This window comes from Cnephaeus nilssonii (assembly GCF_951640355.1).
Source record: "Cnephaeus nilssonii genome assembly, chromosome: 7".
Lineage (NCBI taxonomy): Eukaryota > Metazoa > Chordata > Mammalia > Chiroptera > Vespertilionidae > Cnephaeus > Cnephaeus nilssonii.
Genome location: NC_137078.1, coordinates 55,970,316 through 55,990,154, shown reverse-complemented (window position 1 = coordinate 55,990,154; position 19,839 = coordinate 55,970,316). Strand labels below are relative to the sequence as shown.

The window sequence follows — 19,839 nt, the reverse complement described above, 5'->3', positions numbered from 1 at the left end:
GCAGCAAGAGCTAAAACTGGCCAGGGCCAGGGGTAAGAGGGAAGAATCAAAAGAGTTAAGACACTGGTGATCCACTGAGAAGGGCCCTCTGCCCCTGGGCCATGTCCCAAGTTGGGATTTGAAGGAAGTCAGGATTATAGAACTCTCTGAATAGGTTTGAGATTCTCCTTCCCTCCACAAAAGGATACTCCCAGAAACTTAGATGAAACCATAAGAAAAGAGGTACCTCAAACTGATGGAGATTGAGTCTCTATGCCCTCACCTAACTAAATTAACTGCTATAAAAAATAAAGTCCTATTTCTTGCACTTGAGATCATCCCCTTGCCATAGGTGCTCAATTAGGTCTAGCCCTCAATGTTCATTTCAGCCTCTGAAAATATCATCTTGAAGTGTCATCTTGTGGTTGCAAGGCCCTAAGCAGTCACCTGGCTTGACTCACGATAGAACTGCTAACAGTTCTGTAAAATTTTTCTCTCTAGTTTAGAATTCTGGCTATACTTTAGGGTACTTCTTCAAGAGGACTTATCTATAAATGTAATGGCAAGAGACATATTAGAGAATAACAACTCCCTTCTAAGAGAAGCTAATGTTAATGTAAAAAAACATTGAAACCTGTAAAGAATTTTTGTGAGTTTATTTGAGCCAAACTGTCAACATATGCCAGGAAGCAGAACCTCAACGAATTGAGATAATGCTCCGGAGAATGGCGGGTTACATCTGTATTTTATACAATCAAAGGAAAGGGATTTGGGTGGGTTACATGAAATCCAGTGGTGATAGACTAGAGAGGCGGGAGAAAGCAAAGCAGGGAAACCCCTGGGATTGGATAAAAAGTAAAATGATAGACACATACTTATGTGGGTGCAGGAACAATTAACATAACAATGAAGGAATTTGTGGTATCTGTCCTGGAGCCCAAGCACATTAGGTTGTGCCCCAAGGGGTCCAGAAAAGGGAAGTTACAAGTTACCCAGACATTTCAAGGGTATGCTATTATAGGCTAGAGGCCCGGTGCACAAAATTCATGCACTGGAGGGAGTGTCCCTCAGCCCAGCCTGTAACCTCTCAATCTGTGATGCCTCAGGGGATGTCTGACTGCCAGTTTAGGCCCGATCTCTGCCTAACTTGGCAGTGGAACATCCATCTCACAATCTGAGACTGCTGGCTCCTACCCACTCTGCCTACCTGATAGCCCCCTAACCGCTCCCCTGCCAGCCTGATTGACACCTAACTGCTCCCCTGCCAGCCCGATTGCCCCTCACTGCCCTTCCCTGCAGACCTGGTTCCCCCCAACTGCCCTCCACTGCCGGCCATCTTGTGACAATGTGGGGGCGGCCATCTTGTGATGGCCATCTTGTGACGACGTGGGGCGGCCATATTTTTTTAATTAATTAATATTTTTATTGTCTAAAGTTTTACATATAACTCCTTTTCCCCCAATTGACCCCCTCCCCCATCCCTTCCTGCCCAGGCATCTTGTGACAACGTGGGGGTGGCCATATTGTGACCCGAGGGCATGAGGGTCTATTTGCATATTACCTCTTTATTATATAGGATGCAAAAAGACAGGCTCAGTTAAGGTAAAGGTTGACCTTGTCAGTGAAGATACCGGCCTAGGATGTAACTGCCCACCATAACTGCTTTTAGTTAAAGTTCCATTTCAGACCATGTGGTTACTTTAGGTCTCTGAGTTTGCAAGACCACCATGAAGGCCTTTACTGAGCTTGTCAGGTGAGCATGTGGCCCCTTTCATCCACACTAATATGAAGAAGAATGCATTTGAAAGTCAAACTTTTGGCACAAATAAAATGTCTCCTGGAACACAGTAGACCTTAGGGGTCACCAGCCATGTTTACATAGCAGAAAATTCCAAGAGCCATGGGTAGAGACATGACTTATGGAAACTCTGAATGATATCTCAAGGACCATGACATCCCCAATACAGATATTTTTCATGAATTTTATATTTTCAATGCATTGCAAATTTTAAAGATTTATGTTAAGATTTTTTTTTTTTAATATTGGGCTTTAACAGGAGAATCCCTAAATGAGGTTGCTATCTTGCTCTTCAAAAAAAAAACAAAAAAAAAAAACTACATCTTGATAGTTTCAACTTTCTCTTTCATGAGTGTTTAGTAACTGTTTTCTCCCAGCTGCTGCATAAATGCATTTTTAGACATACTTTATGTCTACCTTTTAATCATGCTTCACTTTTTCAGTAAATCCCTTATTACAACATACAACGGTGCTGTATAAATGATTTCTCTCTCCTGTCTGAAGCAGCTTGTTTGGGGGTTGTTTTTCATTACGTTTTGTAGCAGGTTGCAGTGCCCCAGAAAATTATTTTTAAGTTTATACCTCAGCTATTTTCTTGCTTATCTTCCATTGGATTTTTACAGTTCAACTTTCTTAAATGTTTCATTTTATTTTCTCACTCATACATATACATAACAGGTCTTACAGAATCTGCATAAATTTGCAATAAGGACCAATTTAACAGTTTAGCTTATGAGTAATTTTTTCTAAAAGTCATCATTAGCAAGTGAAATTATTTAACCATTCATGAATAATTATTGATCTAAATATCCAACTGCAGAGAGAGAGAGAACTGAAATCAAACAATTGCTATTAGGTCCCCCATTTTTTCTACCCCATTATAATCAGCTATTTCAAAATGAAGAATATATTACATTTGGACTTTCTTGAAATTTAAAATCTGAGACAGTTATCAAATACAATGTGTACTTCATTTTAAAACGAAAACTATTTTTATTGATTTCAGAGAGAGAAAGGGAGAGGGAGAGACAGAGATAGAAACACCAATAATGGGAGCGAATCATTGACTGGCTGCCTCCTGCACACCCCACACTGGAGAATGAGCCGGCAACCTATAACCTGGCATGTGCCATGACTGGGAATCAAACTGTGACCTCCTGATTCACAGGTAGACACTCAATAACTGAGTCACACCGGCTGGGCTGTACTTCATTTTTAATGTTAAATAGCATGTATTTAATTATTTATGGCCATGTTTTACCTAAACTACCCTATTCCTCTTGTTTTCCCAGGCTCTAGAAGAGTGACTGAAACAATAGGTACTCCATGCATTTCTGCTAAATTGAATAATAGTTTTAAAAGCACATTCTATCATTTCATTATTGTTATTCATCCATTTTAGGTTAAGGAATTTTATAGCAATTTTACATATGTGCAACAGTCAACATTTTATTTGGAGCCAAATACCAAATATGTATTTCAAGTGAGATGTCGAGAAACAGGTAAAAGCTACTGGCAGTCCTGGAGTTCACCCTTTTTTCATAAAACACCTGAAACAGGTGAGTGTATCTATATATTTAATCTCTTAGGCTTTCTTTTGACCTCTATCTCTCTTCTAATTATATACATTTTTTTCTTCTTGATGTCTATCAAAATTGACAAAAGGATTCTAGGGCAGGTGGTAATACTTTCATTGTCATTTTGCTTTGATTTTTGTGAAGGCTGACTACAATTTATGTAATGGTTCTCGAACATTCCTGGGCCTAAAAACCAATGCAAACCACCTGGTGTGCATGTTCACCGTCCCTCCTTCACAGGTCTCAGGTAGCAGGAGTGTGGGGGATGCTCAAGCATCAGCATTTCTCACAAACACCCTGGGTGATTGTGAGGCAGATAATAACCTAAGACCTTGTTTTGAAAAAAGACATTAGTCAGAGTTACATTCAATTCTGTCAGTCTGATAAAATATATTCTTCAAAAACTGACACAAATCAAATCATATTGATTACCTACTATATGCAAAACAATCTGAAAGAGTTAAAGCACTTAAATATAAAATTATTTAATTCTCTTCTCAATAAAATTTAGCTAAGCTGTTGTTTATATTTAGATATTTCTCTGCTCTTACTATTATTAGTTTAATATTCTAGATGTTTACATATCATTTAATAAAATCTTAGCCAAATAAACTTCATTTGTAAGCACACAATAAAATGAACCTATTGTAATTATCATAATACTTCATAATTGCCCCATTATCCTGAAGATGTCTCTCTAGTATAGGTAGCTTATACAATAGATTTAATTTTTTCTTTTCAGAACAGAAAAACTTAATTATAATCTCACTATTGTTAATATCATCTTTATTATAAGATAGCATCTTGTAATTGTGTTTTATGTTTTCAAAGCAGTTTAACATTCATTATAAATATTGGTGGCCAACCAACCAGCATGTAGAGGAAGCCAAGACCCAAAGACTGGGTTAAAAGTTCTTTTGGAGTCCCCTAAAGCCCAAATTTCAGAAACACATTTTTAAAAATCATATAAAAATTTTTAAATTACAGTTGACATACATTATTATATTAGTTTCAGGTGTACACTTCAGTGATTAGACATTATATAACTTACTAAGTGATCATCTGATAAATCTCACACCCATCTGACACCATACATAGTTACTAGAATTTTATTGACTATATTCCCTATGCTGTACTTTATATCCCCATGATTATTCTGTAACAACCAATTTGTACTTTTTAATCCCTTTACCTTTTTTCCCATCCCCCCAACTCTCCCTCCCATCTGGCAACTGTCAAAATGTTCTCTGTATCTATGAGTCTGTTTCTGTTCTGCTTGTTCATTTATTTTGTTTTTTTAGATTCAATTGCTGGTAGATATGTATTTACTGCAATTTTATTGCTCATAATTTTGATCTTTTTTTTTTCCTTCTTCTTAAAGAAGACCCTTTAAACATTTTATATAACAACTGGTTTAGTGGGGACGAGTACCTTTAACTTTTTCTTATCTGGGAAGCTCTTTATCTGCCCCTCATTCTAAATGATAGCTTTACTGAGTAGAGTAATCTGTGTTGTAAGGTCCTTGTTCTTCATCACTTTGAATATTTCTTGCCACTCTCTTTTGGCCTGCAAAGTTTTTTGAGAAATCAGCTGGCAGTCTTTATGGGAGCTCCTTTGTAGGTAACTAACTGCTTTTCTCCTGCTGCTTTTAAGATTCTCTCTTTGTCTTTAATCTTTTGCATTTTAACTATGATGTGCTTTGGTGTGGGCCTTTTTGGGGTCATCTTATTTGGGACTCTTTGCACTTGTTGGACTTGTATTTCCTTCACCAAGTTAGGAAGTTTTCTGTTATCATTTTTTTCAAATAGGTTTTCAATTTCTTGCTCTCTCTGTTTTCCTTCTAGTACCCCATGATGTGAATGTTGGTATGCTTGAAGTTGTCCCAGAAACTCTTGACACTATCTTCAGTTTTTTGGATTCTTTTTTCTTTTTGCTGTTCTAATTGGGTGTTTTTTTGCTTCCTTATATTACAAGTCACTGATTTGATTCTCAGCTTCCTTTACTCTACCATTCTCTATAAATAATTCTTCATTTCAGTTAATGTATCCTTTATTTATGAAGTTCTCACTAAATTCATTGAGCATCCTTATAACCAGTGTTTTGAATTCTGCGTCTAGTATATGGCTTGTCTCCATTTGGTTTAGTTCTTTTTCTGGAGGTTTGTTGGAACATGTTTCTTTGTCTCCTCATTTTGGCTGCTTCCCTGTGTTTGTTTCTATGTATTAGGTAGAACTGCTACCCCTCCCTGTCTTGGAAGAGTGGCCTAATGTAATCAATGTTCTGTAGGGTCCAGTGGCACAGCCTCCCCTATCACCCCAGCTGGGCACTTGAGATACGCCCTACTCCCTGTGTGAGCTGTGTATACCCTCCTATTGTAGTTGAGCTTTGATTGCTGTTGGCATGTCAATGGGAGGGATTTGCCCCCAGGCCAATCAGCTGCAAGGACTGGGTTTAACCACTGATTCCTGTGGAGGATCAGCTGTGCAGGAACCACCCCACTGAGCAGACTTTATTTCAGTGGGGGTCTGGTGCCCCTTGCATGTGTCATTTGTAGAGGTGGTTGGGGGTGTTTCATGTGGTCTCAAGCTATTGGGTGTGGTGACTCTGGGGACTCCCAGGAGGTGCAGGCCAAGGTCAGCCACCACCTGAGTTCTGTCCAGGGCACTGGCATGAGCTACAAAGTGATCTGCAGATGGCTACTACTTGTGCTGGGTTTGGAGGTTCCAAGGCCAGGCCAGGCTGTGAAGCAAGGACAGCTGCTACTAGTGCTGCATCTGGAGCCACTTAGGGAGAATACAGGGCATGCCAAGGCCAGATGCTGCTTGTTTGAGAGATTTTGGAAAAACCTCAAGCATAAGCCAAGCAAGACAGGGAATTCATATGGAAAAAGTGGAAACAGTGTGGGTTGACCTGCAAGTTGGGTGGGGTGGGGTGTCAGGGAATCACCAGGGCAGGGCAAACAGTGGGAACCAGGTTGATGGAGTCTCAGATATGAAGCCCACCTGCTGGTTCAGTTGGGGAGAGGCTCATCAAAGGAACAATGGCCTCTGCCAACTCTCTGGGAGAAAGCTCCCCCAGTACCCCTAGCTCCCACCATGATGTCAGGCAATTCAGTTCCTCCCCATATGTCTTTGGTGCCTTTGAAGCTGCTGCCCTGGTGTTGGAACTCAGAGGGAGTGAGTCTGAGGAAGTCCATGTGTAAACCCTTTAAGAGGAACTGCCTAGGACTCCAGGACCTTCCATCTCCCTCAGCCTCAATTCCCACTAGTTTTTACAGCCAGAAGTTGTGGGGACTTCTCTTCCTGGCATTGGAACCCTGGACTGGAGGGTCTGGTGTGGGGCTGGGACCCCTTGCTCCTCAGGGGATATCTCTGCAGCTGAGATATCCCTTCCAATTTTTATCCCATACATGTGGGTGTGGGACCAGCCCATTCTGCATGTCCACCCCTCCTACCAGTCTTGATGTAGCTTCTTCTTTAATTCCCTAGTTGTAGGACTTCCATTAAGCCAGATTTCAGACAGTTCTGAATGATGGTTGTTCTGTAGTTTAGTTGTAATTTTGATGTAGAAACACTTTATTAAGGGAATCATTTGCAATACCAAGTCTCTTTTTTTAAAAGTTAGTTTTTAATTGAAAATATTCTGTCTTAAGTTGATATTGTTAAAAATTCTTAGGACTTTAGATGACATTTATAATAGTCATAATTTAATTGGTAACCAAATTATTTTTAAATGAAATGTCGAATTGTCTAACAAGATTATTCAAATTGATAGTTAACATATACTTACCACTTACAAAGTACTACTATGCATAATCTTGTTTGATTTTTACATCAGCCATATTTGGCAATGTAATTGGCACCATTTTACAAATGAAAAAAAGTGAGGTATGATTTTCTAAATCACATATTGCTAGTGAGTAATAGCACCTAAACTAGAGCACACATTTTCTTAACAATAGCCCTCATCAATCTCATCAATTTCTTTAACCAATTACATCAAAGTGGAGGAGCAGTTTACTAAAATATTCTACAAGTTAAATACAGGACCACAAATTTTCTTCTTTAAAAGTAAAGGTTTTAAACCTTACATTGAAAGAATAGAAACATCACAGCTACCTTGCAACAAGCCTATATTTAAAGTATAGTATTGGTTTCTCATTGGTGGGGGTGGGGGAGAATCACTTGAGGCAAAAATACTTTAAAATTAAATATCCCTGAAAACTTGCATCTATAAAAGTTTTACATGTTAGTTAAGAGGAAACATAAACTTCTTTTGGTACAAATTCCTGTCTAAAACACATTAAATGAGAAACAGTGAAAGTGTGTTAGGGAAAGTGATAATATTAAATCTTTTTGAAAATGTATCTCTTTTTTTCTATTTGTAAAAGCAAAGCAAGTCTAAAAATGACTGTTGTTTACATTTTAATGGATTTAACATTAATTTTTTTGCACATATTTTTAAATGGTAAGAACTATAGTGTGTATACTGTTCAAATACAGTTCTTATTTTTAAAAACTACTTAATGGCTGCACAGCACTCCAATTTATAGTTGTATAATAATATATTTAATAATTTCCCTATTTTAACAATATGTAGGTGATTGTATTTTTTCCCATTATCAATAAATTTATTTGACTAGGCTTTGTATATAAATTCTCCTTTGGCCATTAGGTCTTTTTTTAAAAAATTTCTTTATTGATTAAGGTATCACATATTTGTCCTCATTCCCCCATTCCCATCCCACCCCCTCCCCACACATGCCCCCACCCCCCCTGTTGTCCTTAACCACTGGTTAGGCTCATATGCATGCACACAAGTCCTTTGGTTGATCTCTCACCTATATCCCCACCCTTCCCTACCCTCCCTCTGAGGCCCAACAGTCTGATCCATGCCTCCTTGTTTGTGGGTCTGTTCTTGTTCATCAGTCTATATTGTTCATCATTTCCCCTAGATGAGTGAGATCATGTGCTACTAGAAATACACTTATAAGAACCAAAAATGAGACAAGCAATAATGGTTATGCTGAAAGGCAAATGAATCAGTCTGTAGTGAGTTTCTTTCTGGGCCAACAGTTCTCTTGAGACCCAATTTCAATGTCAAACAGTTTCTTATGTGCACATGTCAGCAATGATCTTTCAGTTCTGGATGGTGGACAAATGATGGCAATGCAGGTCTGACCCTTTCTGGTTTGGTCCTGGGCAACATGCAGTGACACACAGCTGCTGACTGCTAGTATGGCAAGGCGACGTCAGCGTCTTCCATCTCTGGACTGCTTCTCTTCTGTCTTCATGGCTGGAGTAGTCCTGTCGATTCCTCTCTGTTGCTGGAATCCACATGGTCTCAGAGTTGCTTTCTGAAAATATATAAACATATTCTCGACCAAAAGTTAATAAAGGAATATTTTCTATAAATTTCACTTGGGATCCTTTTTCATTTTTTGCCCAAATGATTTTCCTCTGGCTTGTTTTGACACCATGTGTGTTTTTCATGGGTGTCTTGCTTTTAGCATTACAATTAATTTTCTAAAGTACAAATTTTCTAGATGTAATTTACTTACAGGATATTTTTCCTTACATGATATTCTTCTACTATCGCCCCTTTTTTTGAATTAAATATTAGGAGGCTTTTCAAAGTTTTATAATGTAGTCTTGATAGCTTTTAAATTTTAATTTTTTGCACTATAATATGACTGCTTTAGGTTCATTACATGTTATGCAATTTTATCATGAGATGAACTACCAATAAAAATTTTAGTTAACACTTTAGGAACTGCTTTTTGTCCAGTATAATTAATTTTTCTAGAATATTTGCTTGTTTCAATTAGCCAATTTAAATTAGCCTGAAAACTTGACTACTATTTTACTGTCAAATTTATTGCTCTAACAACAATCTTATATTACCCTGTAAGTATTAGTGGAAAGGATTATTTGCCTTCTTGAGTAGGCCCTGAGCATTCCTGGTGGTAGGCTGGATTTAGATATCAAAAACCCACTTCCCCCCACCATGGTTTCAAGACAACTCAAACAATTCTTGTTGCAGTTAGAGGGCAGCTGCTGTTGGCCAAGACTCTGTTACCCGGGTCCCGATTTGAGCTTGGCATGAGAAGTAAAGCAGCCATGGGGGCAGGAGACTTCCTTCAGAAGGGGTGAGGGTTCAGGCCCCTGCAAAGTTAGGGGGGTGAGGGTCTGTGCCCCACCTCTGTTGACCCCCAAGTTCTCTCCTGATGGCCCCTCTGCGACTGTGCCTGTCTTAGGTTGTTTTTTCCCTGAGGAATCTTACACTTCTCTGGCTAACCAGCCATCCTCTGGGGCCAAGCAGGGTGATGTGAGGTTCAGTTCTGTCTCCTTGGTACCCTATGCCCCCGTTGGCCATTAGGTCTTATTGGCTCAAGAGTTAAGCACATTTTAAGATGCTTGTTGCAAATTGTCAAATTACTCATTAGTAAATCTTTATTATCAGTTGTTTTTTAAAAGATATTCATGAAAAGATACTCATTTAGTCACTCATGTTCATTTGGACTCTACCAGGCACCAGGCACTTGCTAGATACTTGCAGAACCTCAGTGAGCAGAGACAAAGATCCCTTAATTCTAGAGAAGACAGTCAATAAAAAAGCATAACAAAACAGTAAATTACATAGCACTATGAATAAAGATATAAATAAAAGAAGTAAGAATGAAACCTCATAACTGAAGTTACAATTATTTCACAATTGAAAAAAATAATTCCTATTACTTTAGTTAACCAACTTGTTTGATAATAGGGCTTTTTGAGCAGCCAAACTTTCCCAGTAATTAAAAGTTTATTTACATATGAAGAAACACAGGCCAGGCAGTAATGCTCCCTCTATGCAGGAATTTCCTATTTATTTTGCTAAAATTATGTGTGGGTAACTGAATTGATTAATCTCAAAACAATGTGTTTTCCCCAGGCCTATAACTTTGTAAGTGAAAGGTTTTAAGCCAGCCCTGCTCATTGTTCTTGTGCACACCTTTGAAATACTAGAAGTAATACCCCTTGAAGGTGGCATGAGAGCACATAATCTTGTTAATTAACCTGTAATCTAATTCCCGCCCTGCTTTCTCCTACCTCCAAGTACATTTCTTTATTCATTTTAAAAAGCTGCAAAACTGTTATTCTCAGGAGCATTTGAGATCTTGCTCCCTGGCATATGTTTAACTCAAATAAACTCTTATGAAAATTCTAAAACAACAACAACAACACACAAGAAAACACACACACACACACACACACACACACACACACACACACACACGTGTGTTTTCAAAATTCTGCCCAGATGGCACTGCAGGGCAAACCATGAAGTAGGTATGGCCTCTAACATTCTTCTCTATCACTTTCCCTCTGGATACTGCCTTTCCTTAACCTTTGAAAACCTGGTCTCCAAAAGAAACCAAACAAACTCATTTATTGCAAGGGTTAAATGATTTATTATTCTCTTTTCCTTCCTCAGAGTATTTAGACTTTACTAGAAAACAAAGCCTTACAATAAAAAAGAAAAACCAAGAAATCAATCTCAGAATATAATATCAGGCTTTAGCAAACACACAGGAGAAGTTTCTCTGGGTTAGAAACTCATGTTTTTCTATGCTAGTATAATAGCAAAAGCTTAATTAACTGACTGAATGCAGGGTGACTTCAGGACAATCTATATATATAAAAGCCTAAGTGATCGAATGACCAAACGACTGAACAACTGGTTAACCAGTCGCTATGATGTGCACTGACCAGCAGGGGGCAGCTGCTCAACACAGGAGCTGCCCCCCTGGTGATCAGTGCTCCCACAGCAGGAGTGCTGCTCAGCTGACAGACCCATCCCGGCAGCCCACCAGCCCGGCGGCAGCCACTTACTCCCTCAGTGGTCCTGCAGGTACAATCTCTGGAGAACGGTCCAGGCACCGATGGTCTGGCACCGCTAGCACAATCCTGACAGTGCCACTGGCCTCCTGGAAGTTGGCCTCAAGCACCACGGCTGCTTCCTCTCCCTAGACACTTCACAAGGAAGAAACGATATAATAGTGGCCACCAGGTGGCTCCCAACAACCAGCACGAACATCAGTGGGATGGATCTGGATCCCAGGCCTCCAAGGGCTTCCCATCGCCTACCTGGAGGGCCGGTCACATCCCGCGCCCCCTTCACCCCCGTCCCCTCGGGATGGGCGCCAGACACAGGGCTCACAGTTGGCGAGCGCGTGAGCCTCTCCAGATCAGGACTGACTGGGTTCGAGCGGGGCCTGGATGAGTGGGAGTGGCAGGCAGGAGCGGCAGGCGGCATTGGACTGCCAGTTTTGGCTCAATCTCTGCAGGCCATGCCAAGGGACCCCACCCGTGCATGAATTCATGCACTGGGCCTCTATAATAATAAAAGAGGAATATGCTAATGAGACCAGACAGCTGAATGACCTTCCAGCCATTAAGAGAATCTCAGGCCATTATCTCTTGTACTATCTGGTCACCTCTCTGCTTCCAGATGACCTTCCGGACGAAGCCGGGGCTGCGAGGGCTGAGCCACTTGCACGAATTTCATGCATCGGGCCTCTAGTAAATAATAATAGCTAACATTTATTGGATGCTTTCTATGTGTTGGGCACTATGATAAGCATTTTACATATGAATTGCCCTTTACTCATCACTACAGGAGTGTAATTATTATTCCAATTGTGCAGATGAAAAAGATAAAGAGACACAGGGAGATTGCAAGGTTTTGTCAGCTGTTACAAAGCTGGTAAATGGTAGAGCCAGGGCCTAACACAGGCTGTGGGGTTCTAGCACCTGCATGACAGCTCTGCTGTCTCCTTCCCAGGGGATCTAGGAGGGCCCCGTGTCAGCACCCCCTCAGCCACCGAACCAAATCCTCCTCCACACATCAGCTAATAATAAAACTACGCCAACAGCACTTCATTTTAAGTGCCATGTTTGTTATGAAAATGCAAACACATGAGAAAAGAGTGAACCATAATTTGACATCAATTATTTCTACCTTGCCATGAATACAAGGTGTGGAAGCAGTCTTGGGTTAAGGTGATGAGAATGAAACTGCAGGACTCCAGGAACCTTGGGATAGGGCAGTCTGAGATGAGGAAAAGTTGGCTTTGGCCAAGACAGGACCACCACAGGGCAATTCGTGTTGTTCTAGCTGGTCCTGATTCAGTGAAGGGTCTAGAACACAGTGCTTCCCGGAGTGGGGTCTGTGGACCATCTGTGTGAGAAATGCTTGGGAAATTAGTTCACAATCAGATTCCTCAGCCTCTAGCCAAGTGATACTTCTGCAGTTAAGTGTAAGAACCACTGCACCTCGAGGTTAGACACACCCCCCCCTAAAGAGGGACAAGTGTCTCGGACAACAATGTTGGGTGTGGGCAGGATATACAGACAGAACTGAGCAGAGTTAAACAGTGCACTAAAAAGACCATACACCACTATCAAGTGGGGTTTATCCCTGGGATGCAAAAATGGTTCAACATGCCCAGCCAGCGTGGCTCAGTGGTTGAGTGTCGACCTATGAACCAGGAGGTCATGGTTCGATTCCCGGTTGCGGCCTTGATCCCCAGTGTGGTGCGTGCAGGAGGCAGCCGAACAATGGTTCTCTCTCAACATTGATGTTTCTCTCTCTCTCTCCCTTCCTCTCTGAAATCAATAAAAATAAAAAATAAACAAAAAAGAATGGTTCATCATATGCAAATCAATAAATGTGATACACCACATTAACAAAATGAATAAAATTATATGATTGTGTTAATAGATGCAGAAAAAGCTTTTGACAAAATTCAACATCCTTTCATGGTAAAAGCTCTCAACAAATTATGTATAGAAGGAATGTAGTTCAATATAATACAGGTCATTTATGACAAACCCACAGCTAACATCATACTCAGTAATAAAACGCTAAAAGCTTTTCCTCTACGATCAGGAACAAGACAAGGATGCCCATCCTCACCACTTCTATTAACACAGTATTAGAAGTCCAAACCAGGGCAATTAGGCAAGAAAAAGAAAAATTTAAAAATATGCAAATTGGGAAAAAAGTTAAACTGTCTCTTTTTTGCTGATGATATGATCTTATATACAGAAAACCCTAAAGTCTCCACCAAACATTATTAGAATAAGCAAATTCAGTAGTTTCAAGATAAAAAATCAATATACAAAGAAAAAAATCAGTTGCACTTCTATATATTAACAAGGAACTATCAAAAAGAGAAATTAAGAAAAAAATCTCATTTATAATAGCACCAAAAACAATAATATACTTAAGATTAATTTAACCAAGAAGATGAAAGACATATCCATGGAAAGCTACGAGACATTGATGAAATAAATTGAAAAAGACACAAATCAACATGCTAGTCCATGTTCTTGGACTGGAAGACGCTACATTAGCAGTGGTTTTGGAGCGGGTCAGAGAAGGGTTGGCTCTGAGAACCTCAGGCCATTATCTCTTGTACTATCTGGTCACCCCTCTGCTTCCTCTTCCTCCTGCCCACTGTTTCCTGAGTCACTGACCACCTCAGCCCACTTCAGGAGCCCGGAATCCCCAGAAGCAGGGATGGGAGACCATTGCTCCAGTGAACCACCGTGTCCCACATTATCCCTCTGCCTAGACCCTGCCCTGCCTCTGGATGTGAGGTTTCAGCTGAGGCTCTGAGAGCCACTGAGGGCTGCTGAAGTTGGAGCTTCTAGACCACCAACCTGGGAGCTGTAAAAATTCCTGCTGTCCCTACGCAGAACAGAAAGAGCCCCAGAGGGGAAAAGATGATTTGTCAGCATAGAAAACCAACACTGAAAATGTGAAAGTCAATTCCTTAAATTCACTACCACTGATGTAAAAAAGGTGAAAAGAGGACTTCCAGGCAGGAGTGTTTTCAATGCTGTACTGTGATACAGAAGCCTTTGTAAAGAAGAAAAGGCGCAGGCTCTGTAATCTCTTTAAGGACAAGTCACAGGCCCAAGGGAAGGGCAGTCACATTTCGTAATGACTAATTAACTTGCTTTGAATCGCTATTTGCAGTAGAAAAGTTTCCCAGAGAAATCATAATATTCCTTTTAATTTTTTGACAATTCTCCAAAGGAAGGCAAGTATGAGCAAGATATTAAATCACATTGTATTTTGTTCCCACAAAACACTATTGGTTGTTGCATTACTGATGACTCCATAGAGATTCTCATGAAAATTTCAGGACTTTTAGGGACTGAAAGAAAGAAAAAAATGTTATATCCGTGCAACTAAATATAGGTGATATTAAATATAATGAAATTAGGGGGTGGCTAATATTCTCTTAGCACATAGAATGTAGTTTTCTTATATTTTTGTTGATTTCAGAGAGGAAGGTAGAGGGAGAGAGAAATAGAAACATCATTGATCAGCTGTTTCCTGCACACCCCCTACTGGGGAATGAGCCAGCTACCTGGGCAGGTGCCCTAACTGGGAATTGAACCGTGACCTCCTGGTTCATAGGAAAACCACTGAGCCATACTGGCTGGGTAGAATGTACTTTTCAAAAACTCTGCAGTTTGTAATTAGAGATTTCTGATTCATTCATATTGAGATGGATTATAAATTTGTAGATCCATATTTACTAACCCTTTGCACTCGCTTGCTTTTTTCTCGATTCCTTTATTCTACTCGGGATTTAATTTTTTAAATACCCCAGATTTTACAAAGCGTGGCAGTAGAATAAAAAACTGGAGTTTCTTTTTATACAAACTTATTTATTTGGATTTTTTTATATTTCAAATTATTGATATATTCAATAACCGTCACACTCGACATCCGAGTGCAAAAGGCTAAACTGGGTTAAACAGATACACAATGTTCCTTAACATACTAATCATTTTAGACTCTTCATCTACATTTATTTCTTCTTCTAATAAACCACCAGAGTTCTGTAAAATTATAAAAATAAATTTTAAAAAACCCTAAAAAATGCTTCACAATCTGAGGTTTGCAACCAACCGATGGAGGTTAAAAATTATGCTTTTCCACGAGGAAGTAATAATCTCTTGTATTAGTTTCCTGTTGCTGGTGTAACAAGTTATCACAAATGTAGTAGCTTAGAACAATTCAAATTTATTATTTTATAGTTCGGGAGGTGAGAAATCCAAAATCAGTATCATCGGGCTAAAAACAAAGTATCAGCAGGGCTGTGTTACTTCTGGAGGCTTTAAGAGAGATCAGTTTCATTGCCTTTTCCAGATTTTAGAGGATGCTTGCATTTCTTGGCTTGTGGCCCCATCTTAAAGCCAGAAGCATAGCATCTCCCAACCTCTTTCTCTGACTCTCCTGCCTTCTTTCTATAAAGACCTTGTGATTTCGCTGGACCCACCCCTATAATCTAAGATAATTTCCTCGTCTCAAGTTCCTTTTGCAATAAAAGGTAACCTACTCAAAGGTTCTGGGGGTTAGGACATGGACATCTTTGGGGGATCATTATTTGTCCAGCTACGTCTTCTCACCTATCCACCCACCACCTACTATTGCAATTTCTACTCTTCATTGTGGAAGTGCAAGCAAAAGAAATCAAATCTGGTTCTCTTAAGTAGAAAGAGAATTATTAGGAAGATAGAAATTAGGAGAAAGGCTGGCAAAATGGTCACAAGCGAGATCCAAGGGTCATTAGAGCCAGAACCACAGCCAAAATTTTGGCCTCAGAAGAACTGCCAGCCCTGTGCCCTGGAGACCCCTCTGGTGCTGCTGTCACCAGACCTTGGATATAGCTGGTGCACCCATATTGGATTCCTAGTGATTTCCTGGAGCTGTGTGTCCTGTGCAAGTTGGGGGCGGAGGGCATCTGATGAGCTAGGCTTAGGTCATCTGCTCGAAGCTACTTAATGCTCCACTGAGGCTTCCACAGTGGCAAGCCCTACCTGCCTCTTACTTATTTTAGGATGCCCACAAAGAAGTATGTCCCGGTGCTGGGCAACTACAAAAATGGCAAATGTTCACTAGACTCTTCAGACTCAAGAAGTAGGTACATGCTGTGCTTGAGAGCAAGGCTGCACTTTTAAAGAACCTTAAATCACTGAGTAAAACTTGGAAGTTGCTCATTTCTACGTTATGCTACACTTTGACATCAGACCTTCACCTCTATGTGGTCTTCACTTAAGAAAATTTCCTGGGTGGCTGTTGCTTTTAACCTTTCCCTCTCCTTACTCTTTCTCTTTAACAATATGAGTGCCATACATATATTCATTGCCTTCTTCTCCCTCTATGTACGAAGTACTTACAGGCTAGGAATATAGGCATGAAGATAATCTCTGGAATATGTCTAGGCACACCCTTCTATCCTTAATATACAAGGATGACCCATAAAATGATTCATTGTTTGACTTGTTTTTCAAGGTGTGGTAATGAATTTGTTCTGACATATCCTTTTCTCTGCCTTGGGCGTCTGGTGCCTGTTTGATATGTCTGGCCATTGCCTTTTTCTTTGCCAATGACATAAACTAGAGTCAAATCTCTACCCATGGCCCAATAATGTTGAATTCCAACTGTGGAGCTAACATTGGCCTGGGGAGATAACACTTAAATACTGTGAAGCAGCTGAGCTTATTAGGAGGAGATTAGAAAGAAACCAAAAAGGGATGTTTATGTTTTAAGAAAAGAAGGGTTGAAAAAAATTCCAATAATTTGAAAAACACACCCTTTGTCTATTTTTATATGACTCCTTTTTTCTTGAATATCTAGAACCTTCTGAGAGAACGGTCTAGAAAGGTCCTTGTATCAGCTCTGGTCAGAGCCTTTTTGATGCAGACCTTGGTTAGCATTGACAGCAAAATTGGCAAGGGAAAAATTAAATAAAGGAACCTTATAAATGTCCATAACCTTTGGTCCAGTAATTCCACTTATAGAAATCTAGTCTCAGGAAATAAACAGAGATATGGAAAGACGATTTGCGTACAATGCTATTTATCCAAAAGCTAATTATAATAGTAAGGATTTGGAATGCAACCTAAAAGTTCAATAATAGCAGTAGCAAACACTTACTAAACTTTTAATTTGTGTAAGGCATGGTACTAAGTGAATTATATGAACTATCTCATCAAATCTCACAAGTGAAGTACTATTATTATCCAATTTTATAAATGAAGAAACTGAGTCACAGAGAGGTTAAGCAACTTGCCCAGAGCCATGCAACTCCAAGTAGTGGATCCAGACTTGAAGTGAGTTTTGTCTGAATTTAGAGCTGGTGTCTGATACCATCACCGTTCCTCAATAGGGGAATGACTAAACAAATGCAGTAGCAACATGATGAAATATTACATTGTCATTACTAGGATGGTTTTGAACAATTTTTAATAAAATGAAGACATGTTCATGATATAATATTTAATGAAAAAGAAAAACAGTAAAGAGCATGATCTCTACTAGGGTACAGATATACACAAAAGATTGTTACCAAATATAAAAATAATTGTTTCCTGTTTGGGAACAAATATAAAACAGTATTTTCTTTTCCATTCTCATACTTTTCAAGCAGCCTACAAGTAGTATGCATTGTTTGTATAATAAAGGAAGATAGCTGGTTTTCAGAAAAAAATAATTCTTGGCTGTAATATTCTATGAATCAGTGCTAAATGGGTTAGCTCAGTGGTTGGCAAACTCATTAGTCAACAGAGCCAAATATCAACAGTACAACGATCGAAATTTCTTTTGAGAGCCAAGTTTTTTAAACTTAAACGTCTTCTAACGCCACTTCTTCAAAATAGACTCGCCCAGGCTGTGGTATTTTGTGGAAGAGCCACACTCAAGGGGCCAAAGAGCTGCATGTGGCTCGCGAGCCGCGGTTTGCCGACCACTGGGTTAGCCCAACCATAACCCATTGTGGTGGGGTTCAGAGCCCTAACGGCCAGGCAGCTCTACCACGCCGAGGCCAGCGCCCGGAGGAGCAATGGCTAAGTCTCAGCATGGAGAGGCTGCTTTCAGGGCTGGCTGAGCCTCCCCATGCCGAGCCATCCTGCAGCAGAAGTGAGGTGATGAACAAATGGGGCCCGGGACCAGCAACACTGTCAGAACTGGATGAAGATTTTCATTCTGCAACTTCTACCTATGTGACTTTGGGCAAGTCATTTATCCTTTTTTACACTTTTGTTTCCTGTGGTTAGGACAATAGCACTATGCACCTGATTAAGTTGTTGTAGAGGGTGAAATGAGAGGAGGTAGGTAAAGTGTAGTACGTCACCTGGAACATAACTACTACTCAATAAATGGTCACTTAAAAGGGATAACAAAGCACCCTTTGCCCCTTGGTGGACGGGGTAGGAAGAAGGGCTGAGGAGATTGATTTGACATCATCCATGAGAAACAGATGGAATACATTATTGCTAAAACCAAATCCTTTTCAGCAGATTTGATTACATTATGCTGGTATTTGGTGAGCCAAAAAAAAAAAAATGTAGTTATGTTATGTTTCTAGTTTTGGCCAAGTATAATAAACTACATTTTTTTGTTTGAAACCACTGTACCTTTCCTATGAACACACTGTCTTCTATAAGATTAACTCTAGTATCCAATGTCAGTGCACACAAGTTATATAAAAATGTTTTTATCAAAGTAGAGATAATTTGGGTTTTCTGAGTATACTCAAGTATGTACAGTGAGAGTAATAGGCATAATTTAATATTCCATTGCAGGGACAGAATTATCTCATTATGGATATGACACGGCAGACATTAAATAAATAATAAAAATACCTCGAGGCTTTTCTGGCACATTAGGCAATACACTGATGATTACAGCTGATATAAATAGTTTTTCAGTCATAAAAGCTTTGTGTGTAGATCATTCTGTTTTTGTATGTTAAAATACTTGAAAATACTATAAATTACTAATAGCAAGTAGGTTATGGGGATGGGATTAGAGATGGTTCTTTTTCTCTCCTTTTTATTTTCCCTGTTAAAATTATTTTCTCTTATTATAGTTACTGCTTTTATAATGAAAAATGATTAAGTATTATTTAAGAAATGACCTAACCACTTGGTGGCGGTATGCCATGAAGAATATAGTCTACATGGCTTCCTTGCAGTCCTACACTTAAAAATTTTACTATTGGCTTGATTTCTTCCACAACATTCTTGTTTATAACTTGTTTTGCTTCAGCTATCTAATTCTTTGTGAAATTGCTCTCTGATAATTAAGCCTCTTTTAAAAATGACTTTAATTAATCTAATTTAAATGAACGAACCTGGTAGATTTGAAACTATGATAACGAAGGACCCAAGAGGAAGACTGTGTTTATTCTCTATTAGGGCTAATAAAGACCTAGTCAGATATGAAAATTATTGTTATATGATGCAAATCATAGGCTTGGAACCATTTTCAGGATTGTCTTCTGTCAGATGGGTGAATAGTGTCCTTGAAGTCACCTCTGACAGCTTTTAATGATCAGTTTCATTGTCAAATAACCACCTGTACTTATACAAAAGAATTACATTAACCTGTGTTAAAATCCAACAGCAATATATATTC

General features: G+C 39.5%; 1 protein-coding gene across 1 annotated transcript in view; it reads left to right on the top strand.

The window, feature by feature from the left end:
* Positions 1-19,839, top strand: part of IL23R (interleukin 23 receptor) — a gene marked incomplete at both ends in the record, with an annotated part of 70,961 nt that overhangs the window by 38,132 nt on the left and 12,990 nt on the right. The window contains one exon of the mRNA XM_079776141.1: positions 3,180-3,336. Coding sequence (XP_079632267.1) covers positions 3,180-3,336 — 157 coding nt within the window. The remainder of the gene's footprint in view (positions 1-3,179; positions 3,337-19,839) is intronic.